The following is a 13478-nucleotide window of genomic DNA, read 5'->3' as shown; positions in this document are numbered from 1 at the left end:
ATAGTCCTTGAGAGTTCATTTCCTAGATTGATACCTGGCTGGTAAGATCCTGCTACCTAGATTCAGCCTGTGAGCTGAAGTTGTTTGTTCTCAGATTGAAGGACTCCCTTTAGTAATTCTTGTAAATTTGGTTTGGTTTTTACATAGTCACTTAATTTCTGTTTATCTGGAAATGTCCTAATTTCACTGTCATATTTGAATGAGAGTTTTGCAAGATATATTATTGTTGGCTGGGAATTTTTTTCTTTCAAGGTTTTATATATGTCATCCCATTACTTTCTTGCCTGCATGGTTTCTGCCGATAATCTGAGCTTAGTCTTATTGTTTCTCCTCTGTATGTGACTTTTTGTTTTTCTTGAGCTGCTCTCAGGATTCTTTGTCTTTGGTTTTGGTGAGTGCGATTATGATATGCCTTGGTGATTTTCTTTTGGGATCTGTCCTATACTGGGTTCGTTGGGCTTCTTGGATGGCGAGCTTTTCATCTTTCATGATATTGGGGAATTTTTCTGTCATCAGTTCTTCAATGATCCTCTCTGTTTTCTGTTTTCTTGCTCTGTTCTGGAACTCCATTCACTTGCATATTTTTGCTTTTTATTGTATCTCACAGAATTCTCAGTGTCTCTTCATTTTTCTTCATTCTTTTTTCTGATTTTTCCTCAGAGTTGTATCCAAGTGTTTGTCTTCAATTTCGCTGATCCTGTCTTCTGTCATTTCAAACCTGCTCCTCAGCCCTTATATGACACTGTCTGTCATGGTTTGAATTACGTCCCCCCAAAAATGTGTATATATTTGGCTGGGCCATGATTCCTGGTACTGTGTGATTTCCCTATGTGTTGTAAATCCTGCCCCTATGATGTTAATGAGGGAGGATGGGTGGCAGTTGTGTTGGTAAGTCAGGACCTGGTCTACAAGACTGGATTGTGCCCTGAGGCAATCTCTTGAGATATAAAAGACAGAAGTGAGCAGTGAGATAGGCGGACCTCATACCATCAAGAAAGCAGTGCCAGGAGCAGAGTGTGTCCTTTGGACTGGGGTCCCTGCCCCAAGAAGCTCCTAGTCCGGAGGAACACTGAAGAGAAGGCCAACATAGAGAAAAAGGCTTCCCCTGGAGCTGATGCCCTGAATGTGGACTTTTAGCCTACTTTACTGTAAGGAAATAAACTTCTCTTTGTTAAAACCATCCACTTGTGATATTTCTGTTATGGCAGCACTAGATAACTAAGACACTGTCCATTTCTGAAATCTTGTTGTTTATCTTTTGGATTTCTAATTGTTGTTTTTCTATGATTTATAGTTGTGAATTATTTTGGAACTTTGTTCCTGTATTATTTTCCTGAATTCTTCCATTTTTTTGTCTGTATTTTCCATGAATTTGTCTGCCTTTTCCATGAATTTGTCTATTTTTTCCTCATTTTTGTCTGCTTTTTGCTTCAACTCTTGGATAGCTCTGAATATTAGAGATTTGAATTCCCTATCAGGTAGTTCTAGTGCCTTTTCTCCTACTGGAAAGTCATCTGGTGTTTTATTTTGGACACCTGCTGGAACCATCCTGTCCTGTTTTTGTAAATGTTTTGATATTGTCTGCTGTCTTCGGGGCATTTGATAGTTATTTTTCTCATTTACTGATTGTAGATTTGTTTGTTTCATCCTTTTTTGGGTTTTATTTGGCTATGTCTGAGCAGGCGGGCTGTGTTTTCTTTGTTGTTTGCTCATCTGTGGGTATGATACGTATTGCCTCCTTCTCCAATTGGCAGGGTCAGTTGCTCAGATATGATACAGCAGGGCAGGTCTAGCTTAAAGAGGAGTTGCTGTGATGGGTTGTTTGTGGCACTTACTATGGCCACCAGGGTGGGCCGGTAATCAGTGCAGGGCAGGTTCCAGTGGGCCGTGCCTTGGCTGCTTGGTGGTGTGATGTTCAGTGCACGGTGCAGGTAGGCAGGATGGAGGGGAGAGATTGTGATGTGTGGAGCTAAGATGAGTATGGGAGAGAGGAGAGAGGGGAAAGAGGAACAGGAGCCAAAAACATACAAACAAACAAAAAAGAGTGCTAGGAGAGCTTGCCGTTGGAGTGGAGAGATGAGAGACTATTAAATGGAGAAAAACAAAAAGGAGAAGAAGAAGAAAAAAAAGAAAAAAGAAATGAATAAATGAAAATTAGAAAGAAAAAAGAAAAGCAGAACTCCCAGGGATCCCACAGGTGCAGCTACGAGGTCTGGAGAAGTTGCTCCCAAGCCGTGAAGTACAGCCTGACTAGAAGGTGTAGAGGTGTCACTGAGTGCCAGGTATTAAGAAGACAGGAAGAGAAGGAAAGTATAGAAAGATGAGAAACTGAGTAATTAAGAAAGACAAAAAGGGAAAAAGAGGGAAAAGAAAACAACAACAACAACAAATTTAAAAAAAGAACAAGAAAACCCCCCAAAAAACAGAAAAAAAAACCAAAAAACCAAAAAACCAAGAAAAAAGAAATGCTCTCAGGGATCCCTCTGCGCGTCTGTGCAAACTGAGGTCTTAGGTCCCAACCCGTGCGGTACTGCCCAGCTAGAATGGTCTCCCAATTTGAGAAAAGAAAAAGAAAACAAATGAGCAATTCAAATCAAACAAACAAAAAGCTCTGGGATCCCAAAAGCATGGCAGCACAGGCCAGGAAGCAGTCTCACATTCAAGCAGCATTTCACAGCCTTTCAGGAAGAAGCAAAGATGGCACACGGAGCCAGGTATTTGAGAGAAAGGAGGGGAGGTGGTGAGAGGTAAGGAAGAAATCTAAAGAGCGGAAAAAGCAACACCAGCAGCCAACAAATGGCACTTAGGGAGCTTGCCAGTGCGGGTGGGTGGAATCCAAGTGACACTGGGATGAAGCCGATGCTTCCCAGCCAAGAAACTGTGGCTGCAGGAAGTAGAGGAGGCCAAGTGAGGGTGAAGAAGGGTGGGAGGGGGGAAAGCGTATATCACTGGTTACCAGTTGTTCTGTCTCCTGCTGCTTTCTCGTACCCCCTGTTTGCTGGTCTCTGATGGGAGTCCAAGATGGTGGATCTGTGCTGCAGTAGCTGATAGGAGACCTCTGCATGTACCTCTCCTCACTCTCTGTTCTCAGTCAGTTTCTTATTCCATTCAGTGCTTGGCTGAGTTCTTTATCTTTTCATTTGATGCTTAGGGTTTCAGGATTGCTGTTTTCTCTGTTTGGCTTAGTTTCTCGGATCTTTGCTGTGGAGGGACTGTGTGGTGCTTCTGCCTATAGCACCATGTTGCCTGGAAGTCCTATTTCTAGGTTTTTAAGGATGCACTGTATCATTTTCCAAAATGATTGTACTGTTTTGCATTCCCGCTAGCAGTGTGTAAATTTCCAATCTCCCTGCAACCTCTCCAGCATTTGTTATTTTCTGTTTTTTTGGTTCCTGCCAGTAATGTCTGGGTGAGATGGTATCTGATTGTAGTTTTGATTTGCATTTCTCTGATGGCTAGTGATTGTGAGCATTTCCTCGTGTGTCTGTTAGGTGCCTTAATGTCTTCTTTGGTGAAGTGTCTGTTCATATCCTTTGCCCATTTTTTAACTGGATTATTTGTCTTTTTATTATAGAGGTGTTGAATTTTCCTATAGATATTAGAGATTAGACCTTTGTCGGATATGTCATAGCCAAAATTTTTTTCCCAGTTTGTAGGTTCTCTTTTTACTCTTTTGGTGAAGTCTTTTGATGAACATAAGTGTTTAATTTTCAGAAGATCCATTTATCTTCTGGTGTTTGTGTATTAATAATTATGGTTTGTATCCTGTTTATTCCATATATGAGGACTCCTAGTGACTAGTCTCGAGTTCTTGACCCAAATCTGGACAGTCAACTACAGCTGTGGTGTGAGGTCATGTTCAGCACGGCTGCTCTGTCAGCAGCCATGTAGAAGGAGAAAGGAAGTGGCAATTCCTGGAAAAGGGAGATTGAACAACAATTCAGTAAATATCCACATTGTGCCTCCTTACAGAGATCACTGTCTGCCCTCCTTCCTTCCAGGGGAACACGCAGCTCAGAAGGAGGGGAGCCTCCGCCTTGCCCTGGCAGTTTTCCATTAATCATTATCAATGGCACTCACTGTGTGCCAGGAAGCATGGGGCTCCCACCCTGCAAGCCACAATCCCTCTCTGAAGAGGGGCATTCTTATCTCCGTACCTGGGAAAATGGAACATGATGCCTCCTGATTGCCAGTGTTCAGCGTTGGTGCCACCCCCTCTCACATATGGACAGCAGGAGATGTGCAGAGGGCTTGGTTGGTACCTTCAGAGCTCTTTCTGGCTCCCAGTGGGTGGTACAGAAACTGGCTGTCCCTTCATCACTGTGCTAAGCAGACCCACTGTTCAGAGCGGAGTTCTGACAGTATTCTCTGCTGCCTGTAACCTGCTCTGTTCCATCTCTTTGCAGATCCAGACCATGTCCCTCAGGAAGGTGGAGGGTAAGTCTGTATGGGGGGTTTGTAACAACCTTGGCTGCTATCTTGGGCTCCTTATCCCCTCTTATCCCTGAACAATGTATTTATAGTTTGGGGTTTGGTGACAACAGCTTCTGGGACATGTGGTGTCTGGCTCACCAGCTGGGGTGAGGGAGGGAGAGAAGACATTAACTTCTGGGACAGACAGAGCTCCAGCCTGGCATTTACATTGAAGGCTTTCCATACAGCCAGCAGGATTTCTTGCCCAGCCTGCTTTCCTCTGTAGGGTAGTGGAAACAATAAGGAAGGATGAGATACTGGGGATGGTGATTGATGGAACAGGCTCTTTCTAAGTCACCACGTCTGTGGTTCAGGCTGCGGAGTTGGCCACGTCTTTATCTTGTTCCCAGTGTGTAGCAAGTTGACCCCAAATCCATGTAGGTGTGGCTGGTTTGTCATATGCACTTTCCTCCTCTTGAGTACTCTGGTGTGCTGGGGAGGGGTGGCGGTGGAGGAGGAATGGAATGTAGGGGCTGGCATCTAAAGGTACACAATAACTCACAGTGGGCTGTTTCTGCTTGGAGGACCCTGGCCATCCCCTTATGAAACCCCATACTCCACACTCCACCCCTAATTCCCCTGTCCTGTCCTTTCTTACAAACCCACATGTCTCTCCTATCCCTGCCTTGGGGCTAGACATTCATTTCCTAGCCTTGCAATCAGTTCAGGGAGGCACTATTCCTATGGCCCCAACTTCCTTAGTGCTGGAGCCAGAATGGTACCACTAATAAAAGCTTTGCCAAGTGCTTCCAATTCATTGTCTCATTACATTGTCCCCATGATTTAATGTGGGGTGGACAGTATTATCTTCTTTTTCTAGATGTGGAAACTGAGGCTTAGAGAGGTTCAAGGACTTGCTATGTCATGCTCAGCTAGTGAGGGGCAGAGCTGGAATGTGAGCTCTGGTCTCTCCGCCTCCAGGGTCCGTGGTTGTGACAACTGCTCCATCCTGCCTGTCTCTGGTAAAGATGAAATGACTGGAGGAGTTGCTCTTTCTGGCTAGCACTCACCTAGTGTTGCACACTTTTCTTTAAGTTGAGGCACTAGAACTGTTAACTGTTCCTTCTTTCCCCAGGGACCCTCCAGGGGCCAAGGGCTGCAGGCACAGAGGAAGACTCTTCTGAGGAAGGTGGGGCCTCCTTTGCTTACCTGCATGTCCAATGCAGAAAACAGATTTGCTGCCTCCTTCATTGTTTAGTTTGTCTGTACTTAATTGTACCTGAACGTCTGACACTGGGATGGAGGGAACTAAGAACATGAAATAAATATTTCTTAAGCACCTCATATGTGCCAGGTATTTTACACATAGGTACTTATATGCAATCTGCTGGTTCACTGATGGGGAAACTCAGGCTCAGAGAGGTTCAGTAACTTGTCCCGAGTTGCATAGCTAGTAGGTGGAGGAGTCAGGATTAGGAGCAGTGCCTGATTCATAGCCTGTGCGCCATGCCCGCCCCACTGCCTCTTGCCTGGTACTATCCAGAGCAGTGGAAGAGAACCCATTGTGTTGGCTTAAAAATGGCCTTTGCTGTTTTATTTTCTGTGGTGAAAGTGTTGCAGATCATGCAGGACTTAACTAATGTACAGGAATCCTTCCCGCTCCCTCTTTGGAACACTGGGTACCTAATGTTTTTATTCATCCCACTGAGTAACTGACTCTGATTCACAGAGCTCTCACTCAGATATTGAGAGAGACTACAAAAGAGCAGTAAAAAAAAAAAAAAAAAAAATAGACATGTTCCCTGACCACCAGGAGCTCCCAGGATAGTCAAGGAGAAGAAACTCCTGTGGAAAGATCAGAAAGTGCTCACAGGCCAACCTACTGACCGGAGCCTGCCATTCAAGCGAGGCTGTTATATGACAATTTCATTTACCCAACAGACACATCCAGGAGGGGTTTTATTTGTGTGACCAAAGAGTTCATTATAGGGTGTTTTTAATATAATTTTTTCTTTATATTTTGAGAAGGTAATCTACACACTTGGCAAAAAAGTAGAGTACACCCATTCCACTTATAGACATGGTTAGTTTCCAAAGACTGGATTGTTATGCAAAAATCGACATTATGCAAAAATAGAGGATGACCACATCAAATCACAAAATGGAGGATGACTACATCATTACATAACTGCCAAATTACATCATTACATAACTCCCAAACCACTGACAATCATGGCCCAGCCAAGCTGACACATAACCTTAACCATCACAGCCAGTGTTACTCTCGCCTTGCACCTTGGCGTTTGTTACTGCCAGACTATGTCATTAATGCGCAAAATAGTTGGATAGTAGATTTTTTACTCTTGCCGTAAATGTGAAATGTAGATAACAAGATAGTCAATAAGTTAGGAGTAGGTGTAGTGCAAAAGGATGTACAGTGAGAAGCAAGTCTCCCTCCTGCTCTGCTAATCCAGTTTCCTCTCCAGAGATTCCACTGTTAGGTAATGTTTTCTCATGTGTCTTTCCAGAGATGCTCTGTGCAAATATAAGCACATTGCTTTCCTTTTTCCCAAATGGAGCACTCTACACATACTGTCCTACAGATATTTATTTTCTTAGCAACTTATCTGGGAAATCATTTCATGTTCCTTTATATAGAGCTGCTTCAATTTTTTTTTTCCCAGAGCTTTGCAGTGTTCTGTTGGACAGATAAACAAAAATTAATTTAATCAGTCTCCTCCTGTCCCTGTCCTCAGATATTTTTTTTTCAGCATTCACAATACTTAATTCTTCTCCCCCATTAGCTACCACTCCATTTCTTTGTGTCACTCTACAGCAAAACTCAAAACATTGTCTATTCTTGCCATCTCCAATTTCTCACTTCCCATTCTATCCACTTTGTTGTTTTTGTTAGTTGCAGTCCAGTTGGTTCTGACTCATGGCAACCTTATGTATAATAAAATGAAACTCTCCCCAGTCCTGTGCCATCTTCATGATCTTTATTGAGATATAATGCACATACCATCCAATTTACCCATTTAACATGTACAATTAAATGGTTTTTAGTATATGTATTCACAAATGTGTGCAACCATCACCATAGTCAATTTTAGAACATTTTCATCACCTTAAAAAGAATCCCCATACCCTTTTGCTATTACACTTATCCTCCCACCTCCCCTCAGCCCTAGTGCATAGTAACTACTGATCTACTTTCTGTCTGTAGATTTTCCTATTCTGAACATTTCATATGAATGGAATTGTATACTATGTGGTCTTTTGTGACTGGTTTCTTTCACTTAGCATAATATTTTCAAGGTTCATCCATGTTGTAGCATATATCAGTACTTCATTTCTTTTTATGGTCAAATCCCTGTTTCCCTCAAATATTTGAAATGGTGAATTGTCTAGTGCATTTACCATTGGAATATAGTAGTAAAAATTAGAGTTACATGTCACTTTTAGGGAGGTTCTCTGTTGAGTAACACAAGGTCTGCAGGTGGGATGAACCATGTCCTAACAAACTAGGAACCTAACTCCTAGAGAGGAGGGGTCTAAGATGGAGAGTTGGGAGACTCCAGCCGTGCCCCTGCTCTGTTGCAGTGGAGTCTCACTCACTTGTCATATTGTGCTGTGGCTGTTTCTGTGCTTGCCTACTTCTCCCCTTACAGTGGAGTCTCACTCACTTGTCATATTGTGCTGTGGCTGTTTCTGTGCTTGCCTACTTCTCCCCTTACAGTGGTTCTCATAGTGCAGTCCCAGACCAGCAGGCCCTGGCAGCACTTGGGAACTTGTTAGAAACACAAATTCTCAGGTCCCATCCCACACAAACTGAATCAGAAACTCCAGGGGTGGGGCCCATCAATCTGTTTTAACAAGCCCTCCAGGGGATTCTGATGCTCAAGTTTGAGAACCACTGCTAGACTGTGGCTTTCTACAATGGGCTGCACATTAAGAATCACCTGGGAGCTTGTAAATAACTGGACAAACACGCCACACCCCAGACCAATTAACACAGAACATCTAGGGGTGGGGGCCCAGGCAGCGGTAGTATTTAAAGCTCCCCAGGTGATTCCAATGCACATCTAAGGCTGGGCCCCTGCTTCATTGCAAACTTGAGCCATCATCAGAGTCACCTGAAGGGCTTGTGACAACGCAGATTGTGGGCCCTGCCCCAGAGTTCCTGATTCAGCAGGTCTAGAGTGAGGTCTGAGAATCTGTACCAGGTGGTACTGAAATTTGGGAAACACTGGCCTAGAACAACTGGTTCTGAGGCTTGGCTGTTTGTTAGAATATTAGGGAGTATTTTTCTAGAAAAATTAAAGCTTAGAGTCCACCCTCAGAGATTCTGATGTAATTTAATTGGCCTAGGATGGGGCCCAGGTGATTCCAGTACGCAGCCAGGGTTGGGATTCACCACCCTGGACTGCAAGCTTGTTGAGAAAAGAGAGATGGTTTTCTTTTGTGTCCCAGCATCCAACACTGTCTTGTCCACACATTGACTGTTCAGTAAATGTCTGTTAAGTGAATGAAAGGGCCGGGAACAGCTCTAACCAGTGAGCCCCACCCCTGCCCCTTGGACCTGAGGAGTGCTTCTGGGAGCCTTCTCTGACTCACCCTGGACTGCTCCTGTGTAGCAATTACCACATTTCATTGTAATTGCTTATTTTGTTGCCCTCTGGATCTATTTCTGAAAGTGTGGTCTGTGGCTCACCTCTATCAGAACTATCTGGGCATGTTAAAATGCAGGTTCCAGGGCCTTTCTCCAGACCTACAATATTAGATTCTCTGGGGGTGGGGCCAGGGAATGTGCATTTTTAATCCACACCCAGGTGACTTTGATATGAGCTAAAGTTGGAGGGAGAGCCACTGTTCTAGACAGTAAACTTGAAGGGAGCAGGGACCTGTTATTCCTGTCTATCATTTTATCCCCAGGACCAGAGCAGAACCCAGCATAATGATGGGGTGGTGGCCATGGTGGGGCTTGCATTCTGGGATCAGAATGGAGTACCAGCAACTAGTTGCTGTCAGTGCTCAAGTGCCAAGCTAATCTGCAGCCTAAGCCCAGATCTTGGCAGTCCAGACCTGCAGGGGAAGAGAATTTTGAAGGTGGGTGGAGGGTCTGAGGCAATGGAACCCAGGAGCAGAAACGCCCCAGCTTCTGACCCAGCAATTGATACTTGGGCAGAGCTCGCAGGCCTGAGACCGGTATCATGGGTAGAGCGAGGGCCAGGTGGGTGCAGAGGGCCTTTGGAAATGGAGGTGTCAGATGTCCAGGCTGACCTCAGTGATCATCTTGTGCTACAGATCTGCTGAACTCCCAAGATGGACAGCAGAAGGTGCTGGCAGCTCTGAGGCTAAACCCAACCTTGCTAATGCAGTTCAGGCCACTCCTGGAGGACACCCTGGAGGAGAAACTGGAAAGCATGGGGATTCAGAGGGTAAGTTCCAGGGCTACTATCTTAAGGGCCGATACCTACAATTTAGATACAAGGTGTTCTTAGGCTGACAATGATTCGTTGCCCTTTACACTGTAAGCTCGCTCATCTGATGTGTTCTAGTCGGGGCTCCTTTGGTGTCCAGGAATAGAAACCCACGACACAGCTTCTCCCTAATCTTTAACTTTTTCTACTGCTGCTTAACCTAGTTTTGGCCCTATGTTCAGGCTTGATTAAATCTTTCAAAACTTGATTAAATATTCATCTTGCATTCAGATGCCTCCCAAGACCCTTGGATGAGTAGATGTCAAAAGTCCAAGCAACTTTCAATAGGTTTTGGAAGGGTACCTGGCTCCTGTCTTTTGCAGTTTATTTTTTCAAACATTGTCAGCCATTGATGTGTGTCTGGCACAGTGGTATTGTCTGGGGATACAAAAAGGAGCCAGCTGTGGTCTCTCTCATCCTACAACCTGGTTGGTGGGGGAAAAGCATGTCCAGTCTAAATCCCTTATGCTGTGATGTGGATGAAGTGATGCAGCCACTTTACATTATCCTTCTGTGCACATTTTGATGGGCCTGCAAACACTGAGCTATCACATTTCCAGCAACAGGTGGAACAGTGCTCATCCTACTCTGATCCTCATTTGGTGCCCTTCTAGAAAGCATCAGGTGCTGGTCACAGTGACTCCCTGGTCAGCAGCAACAGATTTGAGGGGCTTAGGGGAAGAAGAAGGGGAGCCCCTGTCTCCAAAGGTGAACTTCTGTCTCTTTGAGGATGCAAAGGGAATCTCTGTTCAGACTCTCAGACATCTGGAGACGCTCTTAAGAGCCCAGCGGGAGCAGAAGGCTGGAATGTTTTTTGAGTTTCTGAGCCTGAGGGAAAAGCTTGTCAAGGAAGCTACCAGCAGAGTGAAGGAGAGACTGAAGAACGGGGCCATGGTGGCCCAGCCAGATGGCAAGCCTCCAGGTAAGCTGGGGAGATGGCTTGCTTGGGGGCTTTGCCCTGGGAGGGTCCAGTTCTCACCAAAGCTTGTTTGCACAGGAGGAGGATGTGATCCCTGCCTACCTTGAGGGACGTTGCTCTGAAAGTCCAAGATGGCAGGGTCCTTAGAGGTTACTGAGTCTAAAAGCCCTTGTTGGGAAAACCGAGTCAGGGGTTAGGGTGGGGCGTGAGCCATGTGTCCAGGGTCACTCAGGGAATTGGAAGGAGATCCAGAGCTAGAACTTGTGGTCACCCCTGGACCTTCTCTACTAGACATGCTGCCTCACTTAGTTTAAATCCTGTGTTGCTTTACTTTCTTTGACCACAAGCTGAGCTTCTCTCCCAGAGTGCAACTTCATCCCATTTCTGGATCTATAAACCAAGTGTGTTAGTGCTGGGAGGTAGGCCCAAGGCCTGACAGCCTTGAGGCTGCAAGTGGTGGCAAATATAAAGCAAATGAAAACTTCCTCAGAGTGCAGCTATTCCCTCCTCTCGGAACCATGGGAGGGCATGAGAGGCTGGGCCAGTTCTTTGTGTGGGCAGATCCTCAGAGCTCAGGCTTGGTTTCCTGGGCCTGGCTACAGCTGCTGCTTTGCCACTTGTCCCTGCTCCTGGGGGCCATCACAAGGAAGGCCCAAGTCTATGCATAAGGACCCTGGAGTGTCTGTCCTCAAGGAGGTTATGGAGCTAGAGAACTTGTGAGAGCCCCAATTCCTAGAGGATTCCTAGATCCACTGGTAGGCTTCAGTGGGCCTGGGTCCTCTCATGCAGGGTGATGCTCCAGCTCCTCTCACAGTGTCTTGTCAGTTGTGAACATGTGTGGCTAGAAGGAGGTCAATTCAATTGTCATCTTAGGTCTAGGCAGACCGAGCTCTTCACACAAAGGAGTTTTCCTTGAATGTGGTCCATGTATCTGTGGGGATATGAGAGAGGATTTTAACCGGTACATGGACTGGTATTTTTAAAATTTAACTGTTATTTTTCTTCATGTGAATTAAAAAACATTACTAGTATATCAATCCTGTGATTTCATGGAAATTACTACTTGGACAAGAGTAAATCAGGTATATTATGTTTAAAAGTAGTGTCATTTTATATAAAAATGTTAAATAGATAACAGGACAGGTGGTATGAGAATATGGCAAAAATTGTGTCGATGATCTGGGAAACTCTGTCCTATTTAGTTTAAACTTCCAGCCTTAAAATCTCTAAGGAAAGGATAATTCTTGGTCTTGCACAGAAATTTCAGGCAGAATTCCTTCATTTCAAGGGTATTTGTCTTGGTTGCTAACTTGTCTTTCACACTTCAATTTAAGCTTGTATTTCTCTGCTTATTTGCTCAAACTTTCACTCATTCATTCAGTCCTTCACATAGTACAGTGTTTGCTGAACCTGACTATGCCAGGACCTGCTCCTCCCCTGGAAAACCAGTCAACCAGTCAGGATGAGGTAGACTAGGACTGTGATGGAGTCATGCACAGGGGTGGTGGGAGCTCAGAGGAGGGAGGGACCAGGGACTTGGGGAAGATGAATGGAGATGGCCTCCAAGTCCCAGCTTCCAAGAGAAAGGAAAGGGTCTTCCTTCTTCTAGGTGCCATCCTCCCCCTCCAGTCCTTGTTCCGTGGTCAGAAAGCAGGGGGTGAGAGACCGCCGTTTGCCTTGTCTCCCTTCACCTGCCTTGTGGTTCTGCCTACTCGGGGGTACCACTGAGGTCTGAGGTAAGCATTGTGGTTTTAAGGCAGACTTTGTAGCCTTCCAGCTCCATGACCATGTGCTCCCTTTCCGGGTCCCACAAGTGCTATACTAATGCTCTTCTCCCATCTAGGCTCAGACAGTGCCTCTTCTCTTGTTTTGGAGCAAGGCTGTGCAGTGTAGCAAAGGCAGTGGCAAGAGCTCTAGAACTGGGGCAGACTGACGACCTGGGTTCGCATCTACCACTTACTTCCGTGGAATCTTGGGCAAGCAAGTCCCTTAATCTCTTGAAGCCTCTGTGAAGCAGGGAAATGACAATCTCTGAAGATGCTCTGAGGTCTGCTTCTGAAAATGCATTCTGAGAGCAGTGTATTTCAAATGTTTTTGACCTTGAACTACAGTAAGAAATGCATTTTACATTGTAACTGAGTCCACACATAAGAGTTTTATGGAACAGTACTTACTCTGACTCTCTGTAATACACTTTCTCTCCTCTTCTCTTTCCATAAAAAGATTGCTGATCTTGGACCCCTCCCTGGGTCTTGATGCAGTTTGAAAAACAAGAGAGGGTGTGTCCAATAACATGTCTTTGGCACTGTCTTGCCACAGGCAGCCTTGAGGAGGAGGTTGTGGGGGGACCTTGAAGGCCCATGTGGTCTTATGGTGACCTCTGGTGGCAGCAGAGCCTTCTGCAAGGCTGCTCGCATTCCAATGACTGCAGCTAGAATGGGTAGAGAGGGGAGATGGCCTTGGTGAGGTTAGCTTCTAGGACCTCTGTGGTGAGCTGCAGACTTGCTGGACTCCTCTTGAGGCTGGCTGACTCCTGTTTGTCTTCTGTAATGATGATATGACCTTGGGACACCTGGCTTGCCCTCCTGGTCTCTGATGAATTGGCAGTCCCAGCCAGGGACTGGAGTCAGGCCAGCAGCAGGACATCTGGATGGGGGGGGGGG

The 13478-nt window shown here is 45.4% G+C and overlaps 1 protein-coding gene across 1 annotated transcript in view; it reads left to right on the top strand.

Moving 5' to 3' along the window:
- Window positions 1–13478, top strand: part of DZIP1L (DAZ interacting zinc finger protein 1 like) — a 49207-nt gene that overhangs the window by 33739 nt on the left and 1990 nt on the right. Inside the window, exons 8-11 of the mRNA XM_012556979.1 lie at window positions 4407–4437; window positions 5549–5602; window positions 9721–9854; window positions 10626–10818. Of these exons, the coding sequence (XP_012412433.1) occupies window positions 4407–4437; window positions 5549–5602; window positions 9721–9854; window positions 10626–10818 (412 nt within the window). The remainder of the gene's footprint in view (window positions 1–4406; window positions 4438–5548; window positions 5603–9720; window positions 9855–10625; window positions 10819–13478) is intronic.

The sequence above is a fragment of the Trichechus manatus genome, unplaced genomic scaffold, assembly GCF_000243295.1.
Source record: "Trichechus manatus latirostris isolate Lorelei unplaced genomic scaffold, TriManLat1.0 scaffold00084, whole genome shotgun sequence".
Taxonomy (NCBI): Eukaryota; Metazoa; Chordata; class Mammalia; order Sirenia; family Trichechidae; genus Trichechus; species Trichechus manatus.
This window is presented reverse-complemented; position numbering and strand designations above follow the sequence as displayed.